The sequence below is a fragment of the Ochotona curzoniae genome, unplaced genomic scaffold (assembly GCF_017591425.1).
Source record: "Ochotona curzoniae isolate NIBS_2020 unplaced genomic scaffold, NIBS_Ocur_1.0 contig_43, whole genome shotgun sequence".
Taxonomy (NCBI): domain Eukaryota; kingdom Metazoa; phylum Chordata; class Mammalia; order Lagomorpha; family Ochotonidae; genus Ochotona; species Ochotona curzoniae.
Window position 1 is genome coordinate 30,168,876 of NW_024466218.1, and position 24,431 is coordinate 30,193,306.

General features: G+C 45.6%; 1 protein-coding gene across 1 annotated transcript in view; it reads left to right on the top strand.

Moving 5' to 3' along the window:
* Positions 1-1,878: 1,878 nt before the first annotated feature.
* The window catches only part of PHLPP1 (PH domain and leucine rich repeat protein phosphatase 1), a 190,808-nt gene continuing 168,255 nt past the window's right edge, over positions 1,879-24,431 (top strand). Inside the window, exon 1 of the mRNA XM_040985088.1 lies at positions 1,879-3,522. Within this exon, the coding sequence (XP_040841022.1) occupies positions 2,040-3,522 (1,483 nt within the window). The 5' untranslated portion in view covers positions 1,879-2,039. The remainder of the gene's footprint in view (positions 3,523-24,431) is intronic.

The following is a 24,431-nucleotide window of genomic DNA, read 5'->3' on the forward strand; positions in this document are numbered from 1 at the left end:
AAATTTCACCGTGAGCCTCCATTTTCTGACTTCTTGGGTCAGGTCCGCCTCCCCGTGTTTTGAGTCTGTTCCCATGAGTCCTTGTATTTTTGTACATGGCCCACTTGAACATTCTTATTTATTTATTTATTTATTTATTTTTAATTTTGACAATCCTTACATATTTAATTGGGGTAAAAAAGGTTCAAGGCCTAAAGGGGGATATAGAGGAAGAAGCCCCACCCAGTTTCCCACCCACCCTAAGTCCCGGATGTGGGGCATGCTCTGAGATACTCAATCAAGTGGTTGCAATAGTTCACCATTCATGGGTCGCTGCCACTCCAAGCACGATGTGGTTGTTTAAGAGTTCATTGATTGACACAGTCCCTTCTAGAGTCTCCATTTGCCCAGTATTTTGCTGCCAACAGATAGCTGAGGTTGTTGCTTGACTTGTTCTGTCCACTTGAACATTCTTGCTAATTTATAAATTCTTTGAAGGCGTTGACAGTGTCTGACCTAGTCAACTGCTGTACCACAATGACTGGCTCATAATATACACGTACAATAACTTTCTAATTCATTGACTTGAATTTGTTATCGTATAAGAACGTGCAGTATTGCTAACTTTTAAAGTGTCGGCTGTACACTGAATTCAAACATTTAGTTTCACAGGACCAGGTAAGACTCAAAAAGAACAACATAAAAAAAATCTGCTTCCGGATATTTCAAGACTCCACTTTCTGAATAAGCCAGGCTATGGCTTCCAGGTGTCTCCCCTTGGCTCTTAGCAACTTTATCTTAAAAAGAGGACAGGTTATTTTAAAAAGTCTCCCAGGTTAAAATCCTGATTTACAAAGAGAATGAAACTCAAGTAAAAGTAGAAAACACTCTACTAGCCTTGGACAACACTTGCTTCAGCTGACGGAACAGATGCTAACTTTTCAGGCCACAACTAAACACAGTAGCCGTGGAGGGGAATGGGGTTTTTCTGCTGAACGGGACTAGGAAAAGCCCGGTGGACGAGAACATACACGGAGCATCTAACTTGGTCTCCATCTCTCCTTCTCTTCCCGCTCCATCCCAAACTTCATCAACTCTTTTCATCACACATCTTCCTTCCAACGGGAGAGAGAGGGGATCGCCTACTTTCTAAGCACTGCCTTGTTTTCGAAAAAGGCCGGTGATGCTGAGGTGCTGTGGGCATGTGTTCGTGTCTCACACAACGGACGGGGGCGAAGACCAAGTGTCTTCTTACAGTTTAGAGTCCCTGGAAATCCTCATTTTCAATTAGCAAGGAAAACAAAAGTCATCAGGCTAGCGAGAATGGGCGTGTTAGGCACAAGTGAATGAGCAAGAACAGACTGGGACACGGAGTCCAACAGCAGAGGGCACACTACCCACTGGTCACGGCCGGGCCAGGAGGAGCAGGGTCCAGGGATCGCTGGGGCTCGTAGTTCACACCGGTCGTCTCAGACGCGCCGGTCTCCAGAGCAGAACTACAACGACCGAGATGCCTCGCGCGCCCCGCCTCTTCACCGCCCCTCTCAGAGGCCGGCTCAGGAACCTCCCGGGAAACCGCCCCTGCCCCGCCCTCGCACGCACGCGTCACGTTTGTTTACCCTCAAGCCCCGCCCCCGCCGCCCTCCGGCGCTCCCCGACTCCTCCCGGGAATGCCGTCATGCGGGCGATGCATATTCATGAGGTGCGCGGCCGCCTCCCGCCTTCCCGCTCCCGCCGCGCCGATTAATATTCAATGAGCCCGGCGGGGCGGCTGGCTCGCGGGGGCGGGGCCTGGCGCGGGGGCGCTCGCGACCCGGCGGGGCGGGCGTGTGTGTGTGGAGGGGGGGCGGTGGCGGCGAGGCGGGCGCGCGGGATGGAACACCGAGCCACCGGCGGAATGCGCCGGACTGCCACATAATCCCCTGGAACGGCCGCGCCGAACGCCATTGGCTTCTCCCCGCTCCGCGCGCCGCCGCCGCCGGCGTCTCCCACCTTCGCCTCGCCTCTCTCGGCCCGCCGCCTCCGGAGCCCCGGGGGGCAGGAGGCGAAGCCCCGCTGCCATGGAGCCCGCCGCCGCGGCCCCGGCGCAGCGCCTCGCCGATCCCGGCCGCGAGGACCGAGCTCCGGCTCCCGCGGCCGCTCCCGCAGCCTCGGCGGCGGCCCCCGGGGGCGCTCGGAGCCCGGAGCCCGCGCTCCCCGCTGCGGCCCCGAGCGGCGGGAACGGCGGCGGGGCGCGGGCAGAGGCCCCCGGAGAGGCGGCGCCGGGCCGGCCGGGGGGCCCCGGGCGCAGGAGGCGGCGCGGGACGCCCCAGCCCGCTGCCCCGCTCGCCGCGGCCGGCCACGGCGCCAACTCCCTGCTGCTGAGGAGAGGGCGGCTCAAGAGGAATCTGTCCGCGGCCGCCGCCGCCTCGCCGTCCTCGTCGTCGTCCTCGTCGTCGTCTTCGGGCGCTGCCGTCGTCTCGCCCGGCCTCCCCGCCTCCTGCTCGGCCTCGGCGTCGCTGTGCACCCGGAGCCTGGATAGGAAGACGCTGCTCCTCAAGCACCGGCAGATGCTGCAGCTGCAGCCGTCGGACCGGGACTGGGTGAGGCAGCAGCTGCGGCGGGGCTGCGTGCACGTCTTCGACCGCCACATGGCCTCCACCTACCTGCGCCCGGTGCTGTGCACGCTGGACACCACGGCCGGCGAGGTGGCCGCGCGCCTGCTGCAGCTCGGCCACAAAGGTGGCGGCGGCGTGCTGAAGGTACTGGGCCAGGGGTCCGGAGCTGCAGCCGGCCCGGAGCCGCAGCCCGCGGGGAACGCGCCGGGGGCCGTCGGGGGCCCTCCGCGCGCGCCTCCCACCGACCTGCCGTTGCCCGCCGGCGGCCCGGGCGGCTGGGCGCGGCGTTCTGCCCGCAACAGCCCGATGCCCTCGGACTGCAGCGCCAGCGAGCCGATCGCGGGGGGCCCCGGCTCGCCTCCGCCCGGCGGCCCGCGGCCCCTGGACGGCGCGGCCGCCACGCCGGCCTCCGACACCGAGAGCTTCAGCCTGAGCCCAAGCGGGGAGAGCGTGTCCGATCGCCTGGACCCCTACAGCAGCGGCGGCGGCTCGTCCTCATCCGAGGAGCTGGACGTCGACCCAGCCCCGACCCCGGCCCCGACGGGGGTCCCCGGCCAGCCCTGCGACCCCGCGCCGTCCAGGCCGGCCTCCCCGACTGCCTCAAGCCGGCGGCCGCAGAAGCAAACCCCGAGGGTCGTGGATGTCGTGGGCGGCGTGGCCCCCGAGGAGGGATCTCGAGGGGAGGAGCAGGCGGCGGCAGCTGAGACCCCGGGAGGACCCCCGGCGACCCCCGGGAGGAGCGAGGCGGCGGCGCCCGCGAAGCTGCCCCCGCCGCCCACTCTGTACGTGCAGCTCCACGGAGAGACCACCCGGCGCCTGGAGGCGGACGAGAGGCCATTGCAGATCCAAAATGACTACCTCTTCCAGCTGGGGTTTGGAGAGCTATGGAGGGTGCAGGAAGAGGGCATGGACTCGGAGATCGGCTGTCTCATCCGCTTTTATGTAGGTAAGGCAACCACCTGCACGAGGACGTGCAGACCCTCGCTGGGACCGAGAGAGGGCTGTGTGCCCAGGGAGGCGGTGCGGGGTCCTGGTGAGGCTTTGTTAACTTAGCGGCGCGCAGGAGCTGTGCGGTGCTAGGTGGAAGGATCTGGAGACCTGCCCGCCCTAGTCCACGGGCTTCTAGACTGGAGAGCAGTGCGGAGGAGGCGGCTCGAATCCCCAGGAAGTGCAGGAGGCGACACTCCCGCAGGACGCGGGGGCCGGTCCACTCCTGGGGGCTCGCTGGGGCGCAGGGCTGTCAGGCGGAGGACAAAGCCCGAAGCCCGGGCCCCACGTCTGCTTGTCCAGCCCCAAGCACGGTGTGTGCTGCCGGGAGCTCCTTCCCTGCCAGGCGGGGCCCTTGTTTGTCCTGCTCTCTGCCTGCCTGTTCACCCAGGGAGTCCTCAGAAGCTTCAGGAACACGATCCATTTTTAAAGTGATACTTTTCTGAAGCAGTGTTTTGTGAACTTAATCCTGCTGTTGAGTCTTGCATCAAAATCATTTTTGCCTGTTTGTTTTGTGCCTTCCGGCCTCTGTGGTGGGCACTGACCTTGGCAGGGGGACTTGCAATAGGGGTTCAATATTACAAGATCTCGTCTTTCTAGTTGAGCCCTAAAGTGCTGCTCCTGCTTTCCAGGACCAGGTCGAAATGTTGATACAGCATTTCTGCTTTGGCTAAAGATTTGGCTCCACTAAGTTCAGGAGCCCTAGGTCCTGGTTATGTGTTATTTGTGTCCTGTACCTCCAGCGAGTTAGATAAGATTTTTATTAATGAGGACTTCTATTTAAGATGGAGTTAGTAGAGTAGAATTAAATGACAGCAATTAAATCTTGACCATCGTGTGTGTGTGTGTGTGTGTGTGTGTGTGTGTGTGTAGGCGATGGCGGGAAAAGAACCATGTCAGCCCCATTTATCTGTAGGTATTCTTGCAAACTTAATGTGTGTTTTGATCCTAGAGGTGATTTCGATTTGAATGAAGAGACTGTACTCCACGTTCGATAGGCAGGATTGGTAGCATTCCTCGTGACACTTCCTCCAAGTCTCATTGCCAATTTGCTGAAGTTCTTAAGTACATTTCAGGTCAATTGTTGCCTTGTTAACAAAGCCAGGTCATGATGCAGTAGCATTTGCAGTGTCAGCTGAGTGCCACGCCTCCTGCAGTTTATGGCCCGGAAAGTGAATTTTTTTTTATAGCAATAGCTATATCGCTTCCTCTTATATAGTTCATGAAATTTGTAAAATGTTGTTTTAGAGAAACACTGAATGCTAGTTTTACTTGGAGGGAGAATATTTAGTTATTGTGCAAGTGGTGAATGCCCTTGTAATTACACGGAGGAAATAGGTGTGGGACAAAGCAGGTGTTAAACACGCGGCGTGTTGTCCAATGTGGCATCCTTGCTTTGCTGACGATTGGCCATATGATCTTGGTAAGTGTCCATGAAAAAGGTTTTGGCCTCACAGTCTTGGAACTTAAATCTGCAGTTGTGTCTTCTTCAAGACTGTCTAAAATATTCTAAGGGGATGACAGGCAGCTCTTTGGGGGTTTTGTTTATTAAACTCAATCTAAAAAAATGACAGTTTTCCTTCTGGTTACGTCCATTTCTGGTATAGTCATTTTAATCTTTTTCCCTTGTGAGAAACAGTGGTTGTTGCCTCATTCTGAACTTTCTAAATGCGTAACAGGACAACCTGTCTACCTCTGTTTTATGCTCCTAAAAATAATCAAGAGGGGATGCCACAGGCAGCGCCCAGCGCGCTCTTGCACCTGGGGTCAGCAGGCGGTGTCACGGAAGGAAGACTTGTGGCTGTTGGAAAGAGCTTAATTAGCTCTTTCGGTTTTCCAACAAGGCTGAGTTGCTCTGACACCTTATACACTGCTGAGACGCCTTTGCCCAAGAATCAGATGTCAGATGTAGTGCGTGGCGAGTCCATTTGAACATTTTCAAGGAACTTTAGCTACACCTGCCGCCTGCTCCCCTAGCAGCGCTGTGGCCATCCTGGAGTGCAGGCGTGCCAGGCTGCAGGAGCCTCTCCGTGCAGAGAATTCATGTTTTCGATCACAGCCTTAAAGAGAACGTTGGGAAGTTGTTGTTATATGATTTTACGTAGAACTTTGATGCTTTGCTGCATTTCTTTTTGTTTGTGTGTAGATGGAACTGGTAGCTGGAAAGCTGCTTTTGGAATCTTTTGAGTATTCTCCTGTGTTTCAGTTGAGCTTGTTATTCAGGCTCCGTCTGGTTGATCGGTCAGCTCCTTGTTTGGGGTGCTCTTGTTCAGCCCAAGGCTTTCGCTGTCTGGAGGGTCACTGTTCAGTTACATCTCAGTGTGGACAGCCTGACTCAGGTTGTCCTTGCTTTCAGTGTTTAAGTGTTATGGTGAAGCTCTTTAATGAACTGAAAGGCACTGGATGAAAGAGGCTTATTACAGAGTTGCTCTTGGAAATCTTCAGTTTGAAAATTATTATTTTACCTATCAAGCAAACATTCTCTTAGCCGTTTTCACCTGTGAGCAAGTTGTGGCGGTCTTATCTGAAGTTGCTTAAGTATGTCAGGTTCTAAATTGCTTTTAAACTCGGACCTCTTCCATTTTACCTGAAAGGGTAATTTTAGATTTAAGCAGTTTAAGTAGTTAGGTTGCCTGGCATAAGTTACAGACTCATGGACATAAATGAGCTTGCTTTTGGACTCTGTGGGGAGTCTGTCTTTGATCACGTGTAGGATTAAATTACACATTTTACGTTCTGTTGACTTTGCCCTGCCATCTTTTAGATCTGGTAATCCAGCTAGTTCAGTTCAGTTGTTGGAATGAGGAAGGGTGTGGACAGAGGGAAGAGCACTCCCCCAGCCCCGCAGGAAGTCTCACACAGCACATTTCATGTGTGACTCCCTGGAATTGCTCAGGGGACAAGTTCTTCACTCCTCTCCTATTTCTTCGCTTTTTCTCTTCTGGGAATGAGCAAACCCTATATGGTTTCCTACATGGAAATCAAGAAGGGACGGTTCAGCATTAAGCTGTAATATTGACAAGCAGGTTCTTACTACTATAATTACAGCAGTATTGAGTGACATAGTTTGAGATGTGACACCAGTGTGTGATTGAATGGTCCTTTCAATTTTTAGTACAAAGGCTTTGTGATTGTTTTTGTTTTTTACATTTAACATTTTTGTGTTTGTTTTTTCTGATGTCAAGCCTGTGCTTTTTCTTTGACTGGTCTGATAACATCTGTAGCACACTGGATGTTATTATTTTTAAACACCTTAGAGGGCTCTCACTGGAATTATCTGACTTGTCCTTTCCAAGCTGCATGAGGGGAGGAGGCAGCTCGGTCCTCACACATGGAGGAAGTGATGTACAGTGGTTTGGCTCTCGCTTGTGGTTTTCCAGTCTCTTAGCTGAGATGAGGAGAGAGAGCTAGGATATTCATATCACTTAATATTCACCTTCCATGAATTGATGCTGAGTTTCACTTACATTTGAATTTTTCACTTAGTTAACAACATTTAGAAAATACACCAGTTTTGTTGGGAATGAGGTAATACTTTTTAATCCATGGTGATATTTCTCATGAAATTAACGAAGACTGGTCAATAGTGGGTCATACAGAATATCCTCTGAGTATTCTGGTTGGAAACAGTCATACTTGTATTTAAGTTGGTATGAAATAAAACTTACATTAGCGATGATTATTATTTTTTTAAAGATTTATTTATTTTTATTACAAAGTCACATATACAGAGAGGAGGATCTTCCTCCAATGATTCACTCCCCAAGTGAACACGACGGCTGGTGCTCCCACGTGGATGCAGGGTCCCAAAGCATTGAGCCGTTCTTGACTGCTTTCCCAGGCCACAAGCAGGGAGCTGGATGCGAAGTGGAGCTGTCGGGATTAGAACTGGCGCCCATATGGGATCCTGGCACATTCAAGGCGAGGACTTTAGCCGCTAGGCCACGCTGCCAGGCCCATTAGCGATGATTATTCTCTTACTCAAACATGCATCATTTGGCTGAGAAGTAGGAAGCTAGCATGTCACTTCATAGGGTTTGAGGGAATGTTCTTTTAAGTGTATTTTATAAAATACTGAAAATCCCCAACATTAAATGTTATTTGCCTAAACTTTTCGTTTTGAAATAAGATAATGTGTACCTAAATATTAAAGAATGCTTTATTGTGCTCCAGCATTCCTGTACAATTTTTATGTGATTCATGTTATAAACCTAGTAAGTTCTCACTGAATTCTATAGTCATTCCAAAATGGTACATCTCTTTGACTGCTTGGAATAATTGTGGGGAGTGGAGATGGGTGTAAATCAGTTTGTGTAAATTTCAAGTTGAAAGTTGCATTTTTTTGCTGTAAGAGTATCAAATCAACTAACTTAAACAATTAGTTGTGCAAAGATGAGTATTTCTTGATAGTTTTCTTGATCGGCAACATGGAATTTTCACTGCAATTATACTAGGCATTTTAAAGTTTCATGAAAAAATGGAACTAGCTATTTATTTTGGAGCATTTTTTTTTGTAATCCACTTAGAGTTCTCTCTTAATACACATTTTCTGTGAATTTGCTGAAGACCCCCTGTTGTGTGACTCAGGCCAAGCCTGATAGTGGACATGTTAGTTTGGCATTTGTTGGATTGCATTTGTGGAGTCCTTTGCACCTGTGGTGGTGTGTGTTGGGGTTGGGCAGCCTTCGAGTCCCCGCCGCTGTGTTAAACATGCAGATACACGGAGGCGGTTCTCCACAGGCAGGATTTAGGTGGGTCACAGGCTGTTGCTGTCTTCGGTTTCATCTAAGTAAAATCTGAGCATTTTGAGAAAGGAGCTCCCTTTCAAAGTTTCCTTAAAATGATTTTTTTTTTTTACTCACCTTTATAAAAGCATGTCTCACCTCAATTTCTTGATGAATTTATGGAGCCATCTCTCTGAGGTCAGGAGGCCGCTTATACTGTTATTTTGTTATATGCCAGGGTTTAACATAGTTCAGTCTTATCTGGCCAGGAAAAGGGCTTAATTGAAGTGTGAAAGTTGGAAAATTCTGAAGCCACTGAATGGCAAAACTGTTCCTTAAAAGACACCTGACATTTTGAAAAAGATAAAGAGATGCTATCAAAATGTCTAAAACTGACTGGTAAAAGAAAGCTGCTTTTTTCTCCCCTTTTAAAATCCCACCTTCTAGAACGCACTCCACCCCTTTAATCACATACAGCTGAAGGAGCACCGGTAATGAAGGGTTTTGAATCTGGCCTAATGTCACTGTGTTTGTAGCACAAACCCTTTTTTATACTTTGGTTTATACCTTTGGTTTTCTAAAAATAGTGCAATTAAGACAAACAACAGCAGAGTTGTGGGTGGAGTCTTGGGCGCAGGGATGGCAGGTCCCACTGTGCTGAGTATGCCTGCATCTGTGTGATACTTCAGCTGCACGGGATCCGAAAGTTTGATAAATTGAAATCCAAGGGTCTGAAAATGTATTTTCCTGGCACTGGAGCGCTGGGGAAAAGGGTAGTTCTTTGAAGTTGGGTGATATTGTATGTTTTATCAAGCATAGGAGCAGTTGCTTGTTAATGAGTTACTTACACTTTGATTTTAGAGGAAGAATGCTTCTGTTGTGTTGGTGAGCTGATTTTGTAAACCCTAATGAAACAAAGCATGACCCTGCCAGTGGGCAGTGTGTATGCTGGAGTAACTTTCCTGCTGTGTTCCTGCACTTGAGATTTTTCTGTACATGGTGAAACACGCTCCTTGGTAGGAGACTGAATCTTATTGAGGTATAAATCTAATGACCTCCAAGCGGTTGAGTATATGATCTGCTGGAAACTGGTTGAAGTATTTTATTTCTACCTTGTACTTAAAAGATATCAGTACTTTAGCAGAATGCTAAATGTCCAGTGTTTCTGGCACATGTGATCCCAAATGAAATTTAAATATAATTAGTCTCATTTCCAGTAATGAGAAAACATTCTGGTTAGAGATTTAATACAATTGAAATAATTTAGTTTTGAACCATTTAAGGAATGGGAGAAAAATCTAATTAGTAATTTGAAGTTTGAGATGATTTGAATTATTTTTTCCTGCATTCTTTAGAAGCAAGAGAATTATTTTATTTGTCGCTATGTCTTCTGACCCATATCCCAGCACTTGGAGAAGACTCTTCATATTTCTGCTTCAGTTAACAATATGTTAGAATGTTTGGGATTTCTTTTCAAATACCATGCATGTCTTAAAATAAAGCAAAACAGCGTGGTTGATTTTTGCATCTTTGATTATCTGGATTTTACAATCATTTCACTCCTCAGACATGTCTAGATCTTGACATTTTACATACTGAGCCAGTTTTTGACCAGCACTGTACTAGGAGGACATATTGCTAAGGAGTTCATTCTTTGCTTTCCTCCATGTGTTTTGAAGCATTGTGTCTGTTTGATACCTTATTGTTGAGTGGACATTTCTTGCGGCTTTTGAGATTGGTTAGTACTTGATGCATCTTTTGATGTTCCTGATGTTTGCTATTCAGAATGGAAATTTTACCAAAAACAAAAACTGGGGACAGTGTTGTGGCACACAGAGGATCAAGCCACTGATTGACCCGTTGGCGTCCTGTGCCAGAGGTCCGGCAGGGTCCAGCTGCTCTGCTTGGAGTCCGGCTCCCAGCTGTAGAGAAGGGCAAACAGCACAAGGTGACCCGAGTGGTAGGAGAGCGGGTTGCAGATCCCAGCCTTTATGGCTTACCGGGGAATAAACCAGTGGTGGAAGATTTACCACCCTCCTTCCATAAGGAAATGTATTTTAAAAAATTGTTACGTTTTATACTATTGGTAGTTTCTGCCTCTCCAGGATTTTCTAGCTTTAAAAAAAAAATTCTAATCAGTGTTTTTAAGAGGTTGCATGTCACTTTGACAGATTGTAGAGGGGGAGCTTCTAATGGAACAGCTGGGTATTTTAATTGCACAGAGGGAAATTAGATTTCATCAGTGATATTGCCCTTTGGAGATTTGTGAAAGAACTTTTGATAGACAGTTGGCTATGCTAGAAAACCAGTGTTGATGTGTCCTGAAGTTTAAATTGTTAGTCATTTCTTTCTTGGGCGTTTTCATTCTTCTAACTATAAAAAATGTATTTGGGAGGAATATTTAAGATTTGATTTTGAAAAGAATTCCCGTTCCAACACATTAAAAAGATTTTAGTGTTCATTGTGTTTTTCATCTCAATGTATTTTAACAAGTATGACCTCTCAAAATTAACTTCAAATAGGCAAATATAAAGTGCATTTATATATAGTTTTACTTTTGTATAGCCTCCCACATTGAAAGAAGTCTGTGAGCAATTATTGTTGTGTGCTGATCTTGGAAATCTTTGTCACTAAATCTGCAGAGAGAGGAGCTGTCCTCTTACTGTGAACTCTGGAAATAAGCTTCCAGATTTTAAAAAAAGGTTTATTTATTTTTATTGAAAAGGCAGATTTACAGAGAAGAGACACAGAAATATCTTCCACCCACAGGTTCACCCCTCAAGTGGCCAGAATGTCCGGAGCTAAGCCAATCCAAAGCCAGGAACTTCTTCTGGGTCTCCCACGTGGGTGCAGGGTCCCAAGGCTTTGGGCCATCCTCTTCTGTTTTCGCAGGCCATAAGCAGGGAGCCGGGTGGGAAGTGGAGCAGCTGAAATAGGAACCAGTGTCCATGTGGGCTCCTGGCACGCATAGGGCCAGGATTTAGCCACGAGGCTACTGCACCTGGCCCAGATTTTTTAATATTTCTAAATGGCTAGGTTGGGGATGATGACTAAAATGTGAAACAGTGCTTGCATATGGAAGTTTTTCCTTTATATTTTAGAGCCATTTAAAAACAGCAGTGGTGGAGCAGTGATCCCCATTTTCTTGAGTTTTTGAACCCTTTGAATAATTTACCTTGTTAGGCAGCTGTGTCAGCTGTTAGCTGAGGACTACCTGACACACATGTGGTTTGTCTTTTCTCTTTAGGAAAAGGAAGGCTAACTTGGCTGTAGGAACCTGCAGTGTCTGGAGGTTTTCTGTGGTTGACCTGAGAAGGTTGACCATATGAAGTCAGGAACTGACGATTGTTCCTGATTTGAAGAATGTATCTTGGGATTTCTGCGTTAAGACAGTAAGCATGGTGGGACCACCTTAGTGCTGTTGAGTGAATGAGCTTGTAGCAAAGATGCGGTCATTTAGAAATAGAATGGTCCCAGAAAAGGAAAAGGATGCAAATATAGCAAAGTCAGATGAGCACACCTTCCATACCTTCGTGGTCTAGTGACCAGTTCTTAGCTCTGAAGTGACCACAAGACACAAAGTATGTTCCTGCTTGGTTTTGTGGCCTCCTTCCTGCAGGCTTCCCATTGTACTCCTTATGTTCCAGCTCACCATTGCGGAGTATTCTAGTATTGGATTCATTAATGCTTATGGGTAAAATCTCCTGACCTTTGCTTTAAAGTACTACTAAATGCATGAAAACTGAGAATTTGCAAGTAATATTTTATTTTATTAATGCTTGTGCTGTGTCAGATCAGATGATTGTTTTAAAGTTTGAAGAATGCAAGTACAGCAGAATTACATAGCTCCAGCATACTTGTATTTAGTTGAAGAGAGATTGTGTAGTGCTTGTTATTTTTTGATAGTATAGCGTCCTTATACTGTCAGGCAAGTGTTTTATAAATGTTCACTAATTTAATCTTCACAAGACCCCGATGATGGAAGGCAGTGTTTTCACTCTGGTATCATGAGTGGACCAACGACCTACAGAACAGTTTGGTGACTTGTCTGGGTTTGTGAGGTATACAAGGCTAAGGCAGAATTCAAATTGCACCATTTGATGCCAGTGTTAACTGGTTAGCTAGTAAGCGTTCCCCTTGATTTGTTGAATAGGAAAACTTACGTGGCCACACCAGCATTTGGGAACTGAGACTTTCGAACTTGTTAAGATTAAGTCTTGGATCTGGCTGTGCCTCTGAGCTCAGGGCTGCATGGCGTCCTTTCTCTGTAACAGGATGCGGTTCCTACCTGCGGCATGAAGTGGGGGGGGGGGGGGCAGATGAGTGCAGGTGCCTAGAACAACGGTCCTTGTGTTCTGAGCCCTGGTTCCTTTGGGCTGTTATTTTGCCGCTGTTTCTTGAGACAGCACACTGGTTGAGGAACTGGAGACCTGTGCTTGTGTGGACTTCAGTGCTGAGTGAGGCCGGTGGTACTTGCCCTAGCCACCTTCATTTGGCCTTGTTGTTAGAGAACAGGAGGGACAAAAGGCGAGACAAGAAAATGTGTTTCCGAGAATCTGCGAGGTTCAGATTTGATGATACACGTGGAAGTGCTTTGTAAACTGTGAAATGTTATACAAATGTAATGTGGTTTTATTATTTTTAGCAAGAATAAATTACTAGCAATCTTAATTAGAGTTAATTAGGGCTCATTAGGGAAGGTGGGATATAGTGTTGTCGGGCACTGACACGCAGTTACATGAAGACTCTATCTACACCTTCATTCACTAGTATCTGCTGGGAGTATCTACTAGGACAAAGGTGCCCGTGGCTCAGAGACGATTCATCTGAGTGGTTGAAGATTCCTGGAACTTCCTGTAGATTTGTGGGCATATTTGTGAAGAATGTTTAAAATGAAAAAATGGAAGATGTTCTGATAGAGTTACAGTATTCATAGGTTATTGTAGTAGAAAAAGACCCTTTTTTTCTGTTAAAAATTTTTAAAAATTTTATTTGAAAAGTAGAATTACAGGAAAAGGGAGAGAGAGAGAAAGAGAGAGAGAGATCGTTGTCCTCTGGGACTGCAACTGCTAGGCTGGGCCAGGTTGAAGCCGGAAGGGTTTCTGGTGTGGGTGGCAAGGCCCAAGCACTTGGACCATTTTCTGCACTTTCTTGGGTGCATTGACGGGGAGCCGGATTGGAAGTGGATCAGCCGAGAATCAAACCTGTGCTTGCAGGAGGTTCTGGCATTCTGGGTGGTGGCTGTGCTACAACACCTATGTGCAGTTGCAGAGGGCTTGAGATTCTGAAGGACTGAAAGAGAGTAGACTGTTGCCTTCGTTTGGGGATGGTGAGTTGATTTTGGAACAATCAACGTATTGCTTCCAGCTCCAGTCCCAATTGAATTTAGGTTTAGTCATTGCAAGTTGAATCTTTAAAATTTTTCGAGTACTTTGCTATTTGTATCTAGGCTTTTTAAATCTTCTTGACTCGTTTTGGGCTCTATTTGGTGTCATGAAGAACAATCCTGGGTAAGAACATATTAATTTTGCCTTTTTGAACGGAAGATGCAATGTGTATTTGCTTGTGGTTGTCTGCAGCCTGGCAGTAGGCCTGCAGCACCCTGCAAGATGTTCTTTTCTTTTTTAATGCCTGCGAGGTTTTGTTTTTCAGTGGATTTATGAGATTTGTGGAAAAGCTACGGTGTTTATCTTCTGAAGCTTGGTACTTTGGCTTAGTTTGGTGTGTGCCTTGTTCATTTGGAATTAGTATGATGACGCGTTAATTATGACCTGGGAGCATTCTTTTAACCTAGTCCATCTACTGTCTGGATAGTCATGGACGTGGGGATTCTTGTTGTGTAATCTGTTCTAGTGTGATAGAAGGAAATACAACTGGTGAATGTTCATGGAAGCAGAAACAACTTATTAGCTCTTTTACCCATGGTCTCGCAAAGCCTCTGCTACACATATGGCAGCTTAAGTCTCTACTAATGAGCTGTTATGAATTATTTTGGCCCCAGGTGAATGGTAAGTGGTTCTGTGAAATACTGTCTCGTGTGTAATGTGGATGATAATACTGGAAAAATAATTTCATTTGGCTTTTTATGTCAGTTTTAAAATTATGACAAACACCATGGTAAAACCATTATTCAGATACTGTCTGATTAAAATAAGTCATGCTTCTAATTCAGACTAATCAACATGCAGGTTAATTACCTGCCAATTTGTATTTTCCACCAGCATTAACCTGTTTTTGCCCTCTGTGAAAGATTTTGTGGAGACTTCAGGTGACTCATTAGAGCAATATCAACACCTGACAAGCTGATTTTCCTGGGGAGTAGTAACAAATGCTAGTGACATAATCCTAAGAATAATGGCTGGCTCTTGGGATTTTAGAGCTCTGGAAACGAGCGGTAGAAGGCTTGATATTTTATGGTATCACCTCCTTGGCCAGTAAATGTGATAAAGTTTTAGAATCAGGTGTCTCCGAATTGCTTAAGATTGTCCTTCTGAAGATACCACACAGAAGTCTGTTTCAGAGATCTGGGATTTTCTTGTGGTTAGGAAAATCAGAATCTTGTTTTATGGCCTCATGTGACTTCTAGTTGCTCGTAGGAAGTTGGGAGCTGCGGTTGCTTCCTGCCTCTGTGGATGTGTATACCTCTTTTTCCCCGATGAAAGCAAAACTTATTACTGGCCTTTTGGTTCTGTGTAATTGACAAATTAATTCAAGTGACATCAACTTCTTAATGATGCTGATAGATAAAGGGAAGTAACAGAAAAGGAAAGTAGTTGCCTTTATTTATCTTTAAAATTCTTTTATAAGCATAATCACACCGTATTTTTATCTTTTAGAAACGTTTGTACTATTGGAATGGGCTAAACCAGAGTTTCCTCTAGATAATTACTAAGAAACTGATGAATGTGATCTGTGAAGTGCAAGACTTGCTAGAGTGTGGCTTCGAGCACTTGCTGCATGTCCCCAGAGTAGACGTGGAATGGTGGCGCAGGAAGGGACTAGAACACATACCTGGTATAGAGGCCTGTGCTTTCTATGTTCTGGTGGTTGACAGTACACTAGGCATTTTATTTCAGAACAGCATTGTGTGGAGTCTTCTTGAAATGTGATCTGTGGACCTGTATCGATGAGTCTCTCCCAGAGCTTGTTAAAAATGCAGAATCTCAGGCTACTGAATGTCAGCATTTTAACAAGCTCCCCAGGTGTCGCATCTGCACAGGACAGTTTGAGAGGCTCTAGTGCTGGATAAATTTGGGAGTAGCAGAGATTAGGAGATGGAGGGAGACCCTCATGGGATTTAAGTAACACTTGGAGCCTGAGTGGAAAGCAGTGGGCAGGAGAGACCAATCCCTTGAGATATTGTCCTGGAGTCAACATGCAGTTGGCTGCTTTTCTTTCTTTTCTTCTTCTTCTTTTTTTTTTTTTTTTTTTTTTAAGATTTGTTTTATCTGAAAAGGCAGAGTTACAGAGACAAAGAGATGTATCTTCCAATCACTGATTTCTCCCAGTTGCCCACAACAGCCAACACTGGGCAGGCTGAAACCAGGAATTTCATCCAGGTCTTCCATGTGAGTTCAGGAGCCCAAGGACTTGAACCATTCTCTGCTGCTTTTCCCCTGTGGATTAGCAGGGCACTAGATTAGAAATGGAGCAGCAGGTGCTTGAACCACTGCCCATGTGGGATGCCAGCGTCCCAGGAGGCGGGTTGACCCACCAAAATACTGACACAGTGATGCTTTGCTAATACAAGCTGATAATTTGTAGTTTGGGTGATGGGGAGAATTGTGGGTCAGTTCATAGAAGTGACTACAAAATACTGCGCAGAGATTATCAGTAATTAGCTAGTAGAGTAGGCAGTGCATTTAGCAATTGGTGATGGGATGAGCGAAGGTCCTCTGCTGTCTTGGCTGGGGGACTGATCCTGTGAGCTGGGAATGCTAAGATGTTGATTGCCCTGTCTGATTGGTTGGAAGTGGCCTGGCCTTCCATTCAGCTTCTGACTCTCACTGGAGCTTGGTTGCTTTCTGCTGGTTACCTGGTGGTAATCCTCAGGATGATGATATTGTTTATTTACTTCGTTTTCCTACAAGAGCCATTTTCTTCGTTTTCAGAATAAAAAATAGCACTTGTTACTAAGGATGTGGGATAGAATGAAAGTGGTCTAAAAAGAATGTATCTATAAGCTATCAGAATTAATGCCTTTTGAACTTCAAGGTTTTTCTATCGAGCAGTGGGAATTGCATAAACAATTAAAATCTGAAACTCCTTAAGGAGACATCTATATAGTGCCAAGGGAAACCAGCCGCTTTGCCTGGAAGCAGAATCCTCTGGAAAGACCTTCCAAGAAGGCACCTGGGTCCGGGGTCACTAGTTGTTGCCCAGAAAGGCCCTGTCAGATACTGAAGTGGGTAAGGAATGAGTGGTAGCTCGGAAGCGTTACCTGGGCTAGGTATGAGATAAAAGTTAAAGGGAGAGGGTGGATGGCACGCTGGAACCAAATGAAGAAGTCTTCATGCTAAGGACTTCACGTCATCAGCTGTGAAGTGAAAGAAGGATGTGATTAGGTTGCTTTTCTAGGGTAGTGGCTGGCACCCAGCTGGAGGCTGGCATAGAGGAGCTGCTAGAGGCTTGTAGACTGCGTCACTGTAATAAATATTGATTGACTTGAGTATTTATTTTATTTTTTATTGGAAAGTCAGATATACAGAGAGGAGGAGAGACAGAGAAGAAGATCTTCTGTCTGCTGATTCACTCCCCAAGCAGCCGCAATGGCTGGAGCTGCACCGATCCAAACCCTGGAGCATTTTCCGGGTCTCCCACATGCGTGCAGGGTCCCAAGGTTTTGGGCTTTCCTTGACTGCTTTCCCAGGCCACAAGCAGGAAGCTGGAAGGGAAGTTGGGCTGGCAGGATTAGAACCGGCAACCGTATGGGATCCCGGCGTGCTCAAGGAAAGGACTTTAACCGGAGTTCTGAGCAATCAATGGCTGTTAAGCTGCCTTTGCCTCAAGGAGCTAGCAGAAAGAATTGCAGAATGGAATGCACTACTTTTGATGATTGTGCAGTGCAGTTGTCTTACTAAATAAGGAAGCAGTTGCCTCTGTTGTAAGCCAGGTGGGAGAGTTTTGAAGATTGCAAAGGGTAGAACAGGACTAGAGTGGCTGGGACAGGACATTCCTGACTGGGGACCAAGGGTTACCTAAGAGCTCCGAACGGGAGGGCTGCAGGAGGCGAATGCAGTGAACCCCAGATAGAATTGTTGGGCCTTGGTGAGTGATCAGATGTGGAGGGAGAGGGAGTAAGTGGTTTGAATTTTTAATTGTTCTTGAACTATTTTCTTAATGAATTAGAAAATGGAGAAAACTGAATCAATTATTATCACAGTAAGTAAGCTTTTTTTTTTTTTTCCTGGAGCTAATCTATCAAGTTATTGTAGTCTGTGTCGTCTTTTAGGAATTTCTGCTTCCAAAGCAGCCTGCTGCCCTGAGGTGGAGCACTGGCAGCCACCGGCTTGTGTTGGTGGCAGTCTGTGGCTCCTGTGGCTGGGCAGGGTGTGGTGAGGTGGAGAGGCTGGGAGGTTGGAAGTCAAGTATCCAGGGAAGTGGTGCTAGCAGTGAACTATAAAACTGGGATTATGTCATATTACATTCTGTTTCTCTTTTAAAAATTATTTACAGATAACTTCTTAGATAGTCTCAAATTTTTTTTGAGAACATGTTGATTATACTTAGAGTTCGAGCTAGTTCTGAAAAATACAGTTTCTGTTCTAGATTTTCAAAGTAACTTATGGCTTAAATCTGTTTATAAAGGGAACACAGTGCTTGGTAAATTTTAACTTTAGATAAATGTAAGCCAGATGCTATAGAGGTCAGTTATTGTAAATAAGAAAAACTGTGACGAAACCGAGCTAAACCTGTCCTTGTTCCTCTTGTTAAAAGGAGCAAGCTTTGAGTTTCTGTTTTGTGCTCAGTACTGGGCTAGATGAGATTTCAGATTGTGGCTATCAAAACAAAGGGGAAACTGTCATTATTTTGGTTGCTCTTAAGAATATAATTGCTCAGTATTTACTGAAGACACTGGATCATGTGCTATTTTATATTCCAGTTGCAAGGTTAGAGCCTGTAATTTTTTTTTTTATTTTATTCATATATCTAGGGTAAAGGGAATATTGAGGGAGAAGCCCCACCTAGTCTCCCACCCATCCCAGGACCCCGATGTGGGGCATGCTCTGAGATCCTTGCTCAAGTGATTTTGATAGTTCACTGGTTATGAATCGCTGCCATTCTCGCCGCTCCTAGAGGCTGTAAATTTTTAATAAGCATTTTTTAAGATTTATTTTATTTTTTTAATTGGAAAGTCAGATATACAGAGAGGAGAACAGAGAAGATGATCTTTCTTGCGCTGATTCACTCTCTAAGTGGCCGCAATAGCCAGAGCTGAGTCGACCTGAACCCAGGAACCAGGAGCTTCTTCTGTGTCTCCCACGAGGGTGCAGGGTCCCAAGGCTTTGGGTCATCCTCAGCTGCTTTCCCTGGCCACAATCAGGGAGCTGGATGGGAAGTGGGGCCATTGGAACACGAACCAGTGCCCATATGGGATCTCATTGTGTACAAGGTGAGGATTTCGGCCACTGGGGGCTACTGTGCCGGGCCCAGTAAGCATGTTTTGAGAACTAGGATAAAAACTCTTATGAAAGAACCACAATTGCTCACTCTACATATCTAGTGATTTGGGAGCAGTAACAGTAGAAAAAATGGATTATTTACTTTTTAAATAATTATTTATTTAATAATCAGAGTTAGAGACACAGAGAAACCTTCCATTCATTGGTTCACTCCCCCAGATGACAGTAGAGGCCAGTGGTGGGCTAAGCCAAAGCCAGCAGTCAGTAGCTTCATCCGGATCTCCCACATGGATGGCACCGGCCCACACACTTGGAGAAGCTTCTGCTGCTTTTTTCAGGCCAAGTAAATGGATTATTGCTCTTGATCTTAGAGGGCCTGATGGGAAGACTGCATGCACAATTTTGTTGTCAGTTTGTTTTGCAGAAGATTCCTATTTATTGGTGTAGCAATTGCTAGTTGTTTGTGTTCAGAAGTCGTTTGATTGGTGGCAAAGGGGTTTTTAAATTTCAATGTGGGTGGCCTTTTTTTTTTCTCAGTCTGGTTAGGCCATTACAACTGTTGTGGAAGGCCTGGCACAATGGCTCAATTAGCTAATCTTCCCCCTGCAGCCACCAATATGGGTACTGGTTCACCTTCTGGTTGCTCCACCTCCCATCTAGCTCTCTGCGTATGGTGTGGAAAGCAGTAGAGGATGGCCTAAAATCTTGGGACCCTGCACCCGGTTGGGAGACGTGGAAGAGTCTCCCTGTTCCTGGCTTCGGATGGGCTCAGCTCTAACCACTGCGACCACATGAGGAATGAACCAGTAGATGAAAGATCTTTCTCTCTTTCCTTCTCTCTGTAAATCTGTCTTTCCAATAATAAATAAATAAATCTTAAAAAATAAAGAAACAAAACAACCTTGTGGAATCCTTGCTTCCCAAAGTAAGAGGTGCTTTGAAGGTTGCCAGTGAAAGATGAGTCAGTCTGCTTTTTGCCAAGATTCAACCAGTTGAGCAAAGGACTCCGGTGATCATGAAACAGTGCAGGGAGGATTTTCCCTCTTTCCTTGTGTGCAGATGTTTCTTGAGGTTTTAGTGCTTTCTGCATCTCAGGCTTTGACAAAACAGGCAGGATCCCTGCTCTTGTCACATCACAATAAGGAAGAAATTTATCAAAAGGCTACGTAAATAATCATTTAATTGTAATTGTAATGTGGGCTACTAAGGAAGGAAAAATGTAATTTACAGTGAGTCTTTATTTGAGATCTAAGATGTGAATGAATAATGGGTAGGGATACAGGATAAATGGAAGAGTGTTCCGGAAGAGGAAACAGCACTTGGGAGAAGTCCTGGAGGCAGGAGGGGGCCCAGCAAGGACCCCGAGGGAGGACGCACGCACGCACGCACGCACGCACGCATGCAGTGCCGCGGAGGAGTTTGTAGTCTGGGGCCTGCAGAGTTGCAGAATGCTGTGGTTACTACCACTCCCCCCTCCTCTCCTTAAATGCAAAGCACACAGGCATGCGGCCACAGGTAAGCTTTAGGAAATTATTTCAAGCATAATAGAAACCATTTTATTGAGTTAATAAACATCTTCTTTTCTTTTTCAAGGACAGGTGCTGTGACTCATTTTTTCAGAGATTGATTTATCTGACAGGGAGTGTGATAGGAAAGGAGCCAGAGGGAGAGAGAGAGAGAGATTGATTGATTGATGTTCTGTCTTGGTTCACTGCAAAAATTGCCTTAAGGGCTGTGAATTATTGTTTTTGTTTGTTTGTTTTTTATTGGAAAGTTAGATACATAGAGAGGAGGAGAGACAGAGAGGAAGATCTTCCATTTGCTGATTAATTCCCCAAGTGGCTGAAAGGCTATAGCTGAGTCGACCTGAACCCAGGAACTTCTGTGTCTCCCACACGGGTGTAGGGTCCCAAGGTTTTGGAGCAGCTCAGCTGCTCTCCCAGGCCACAAGCAGGGAGCTGGATGAATCTATCAGCTTTTAGGGATAAAGAAAGGATAAATATAACACTCTTTTGTGTATTTGTTAAGCCCCAGTTCTGGACATCTAAAGACACACCTTTTCATCAAGTTCCTTATCCAGCTGAACTGTGCTCTCAGATCCCAAGATGCTTGCAGATTTCCACAGGCTCTGATAGAAATGAAACTGTTGTTGTCTTCACGTTAATTTCTACAGGAAGCTGTAATTTCCCTTTCTTCTGTCCCATCCCAGCACATTCATTTTCTGTTTCTTAGAAAAGTTAGTGCTTGTGTTGAATGAGTGTGTGCCCTCGCACTTCCCTAGGTTAGCCCCGCAGTAGCAAGCTGTGCTGAAGCCCGAGGGAGTGAGACAGTGACAGAAACATCAGCTCATTGTGTTCTCTAGGCTCTTCAGCAACCAACTTCCTTGTTAGTGAACTTGGAATATAGCATTATGATTTTTGTGTCCTGTTGGGGAGACATTAAATGAGATTATACCTGCTTAGACTTTTTAAAAAAGAATTATGCATTTTTTTTCCACAAACAAAAGTTCAGGTCCTTTGCACACAAAATAAATCTTTTTTAAATTAGGGAGAAACAGATTAATTAGTTTCTTTATTGTTATTGAGGCTAATGCTTTCTTGTTTTTGCCTCTCTCAGTCTTCTTAATCCTTGGAATCATTTCCCTACTTTTCAGGAGATCAGATGATAGTAAATGGGGAAGAAGTGAAAAACAGATTTTCACTTCAGGTGTTTTACTTAAAAGTTTTATTTATTCATTTATTTATTTATTACTTGTTTGAAAGAGTTTCAGAGAGAGGGAAGGAGAAACAATTAGCGAGATCTTCCAACTCCTGCCTCATGCCCCATATGACCACAACGGCTGGAACCACGCTGGTCTGAAGCCAGAAGTCTGGAGCTTCTTCCAGGTCTCTTAGAGGGGTGCTGGGGCCCAAGCAAGTGCGCTATCTTCTGCTGCTTTCCTGGGTTAATTAACAGGGAGTTGGATGGGAAGTGGAATCCAGGCGGCAGTACTGGGCAACACGGTTCTGTCTATTGGAGAAGTAAATGGCTTCTTTTTTTTTGTTATATATTTATATTTTTTCTTTTTAAGATTTATTTATTTGACCATCTGCTGCTGCTTTTCCCAGGATCAGAAATAGAGCAGCAGGACATAAACTGGGGACCACATGGGGTGCTGTTTCCTTGACCTGCTGTGTAGGGGGGCTGGCCCCCCTGCAGGACTTCCTGAGAGTGGTTATTAGAAACTTCTTAGCTGTGTCACCCTTCCACTCAATGAATGCCGTTGGCAAAGGGTGTAGGTCCCCTTGGACTAAGGGAGCCAGACAAGAGGCTGGGCGTTGCCTTTATATTAAGGGATTTGGTTTCAGTCTTTCATGGAAGGACACCTAACAAATTTATTTTAATTTCACCTCTTTCAGTGTCCTGTCTTGAAAATACAGTTGCATTCTCCCTCCCCCCTTTGCTCTGTGTGTGTGTGGATGGATGGATGGATGCGTTCTCTCTCTCTCGGTAAAGCTACCAGGATTCAATTATGGAGCCTCAACCCTGGAATCCACCCAGTCATTTTCCAAAGGTGCTCCGCATGTAAATCCTGTGAGACTTTGGGGTTAACCTTCTGTGTCACTTCAGAGGGTAAATCATACTAATGGCCTTCAATGTATGAGTTTTGAGGAGGTGCCTCCCAGCACGGAACACCCATCTTCCCTTTGTTCTTCTGGCAAATGCTGCTGATTGTCACTCTGTGTTCACTGTGGCACCAGTCATATTGGCTTCTTGGTATCTAGGTCGTTAAACTTTCTTCTGGAAGGAATTTAGGAGGTACACAATAGCAAATCTTGAGCAACAAAGGTTTTACAGAGAAAGCAAAGACACTCACTGTATAGTCATGGTGGGGCCTGTTCAGAGCAGGAGGACCCTGACCTGAACTGTGCTCAGTGTGGTATGAATCCTTTCATGAAAGGGCGGGTACCATCTAATGGAGTGCAGGTACATTCTGTTGAGAGTTTTCCTAGGTTTTTGGGGGGAAAGTTCTCAGAATCTAACAGCTGCCTCCTTTTGCTCCTTACATGGGCGCACAACACCTTCTTGCCTGCCATGTGTGTTACGTCACATGCTGGTGTGTGAGAAAGAGGCGGTGATGAACTGTGCATCAGTCTGTCAGCGTTGGTCTTCTGAACTGTTATGAGCTTTATCTAGGCAGAAGGTTTGTCTAACTACAGAATCTGGAACCACCATGTTCCTGTAGCTCTTGAGATGCTAGGAACTATTTTTCCAAGTGTCTGAACTGTTTGCTTGCCTGCCTGTCTGAACTGAGGATACAGTGGTGAATGAGGCTATAGCTGATGTCCTTCACAAGGCTTATGGTCTAGACAAATCTAGTGATGACTTCTTTCTCTTTTCCCTCTGTACACTGAATCAGACACATACACAGAAGTATGTGTGGAATCATATTACAAATCATTGCTTTGTAATCATTAACCACTCTATTTTACATACACGGGGGGAGGGGATATAATAAACTTTACAGGCTTGAGAATCTGGTGCTTCTGTTTTTCTAGCTTAAGATTCTATTAAGTTTTGTGTTTGGGTGTTTTGTTCTGCCCTTTTTTCTTATATTTCCAGCTATTTGTGTGATTGGCACTGTTAGGGAAAAACTATTGTCTCATTTTAAAGTGGGGAAGGTGAATTTTCTGGGATGTTACCAGCTGTTAGACTCTACCTCTGTAAGTCATTAATACATTTCCTTTCTTGATACATCTGGGGAAAAAAAAGCTACAAACTGTCATCCCCTCCCTGCCCCCTTAAGCTTTAGTTGTTTAAATCTCCCCATTTTAAATGAGTGAGGTGAAAAAGTAGAAAGAATTCAAGGGTAATAGAGCAGGAGAAAAGAAGGAAGTTTGTGGAATTGGCATGTGTGGATGGCAGTTCACTTTAAATGCTGCTCAGCTACGCAAAGTGAGAAATGCATTTAAAAAAAAAAAAAGAAAGAGCAAAGAAGACAAAAGCATTCACATGGTCAGTAAGTACTGCAGCTGAGGTGCCACTGACCCCCGAATGCTTTTAGAACAGCCTGAGGTGTGTGGTAAGGTTTCTCCCAGTTTTTTACGTGTGGTAGGCAGAATTGGTCTGGAAACAATTTTGCGTATTTTTTATGATCATTTTAGAAAATAAGGGTGAAGCACACAGCATGTTCATGTGTGGAAGGAGGCAGGCTTTCTGAATGCCGTTTCTGTCATCAGCTGCAATCTGGGAATCTCTAAAGGAGGGACACTTCAAGTCCCTCAGAGTTTGACCTAGGTAAGAAAGTTTGTACTACTTAAGAAGGGTGGGTGGAATCATTGTCATCTGGCTAACTTCTTTCTGAAATGTTAGTCTGGGAGTGAGCACATCATCAACCCCAGGGGGAAACGGGCAGTGTGGACAGGAGAGTTCTTGGCCTTGTTAGTCCAGTTCAGCTCCTTGGAAAAGGCTTTCATTTGTATGCTGCCTAATTATACTGCAAAATAAAAGACTGAATCCATTAACTAGCCAGGCCCTTTGTG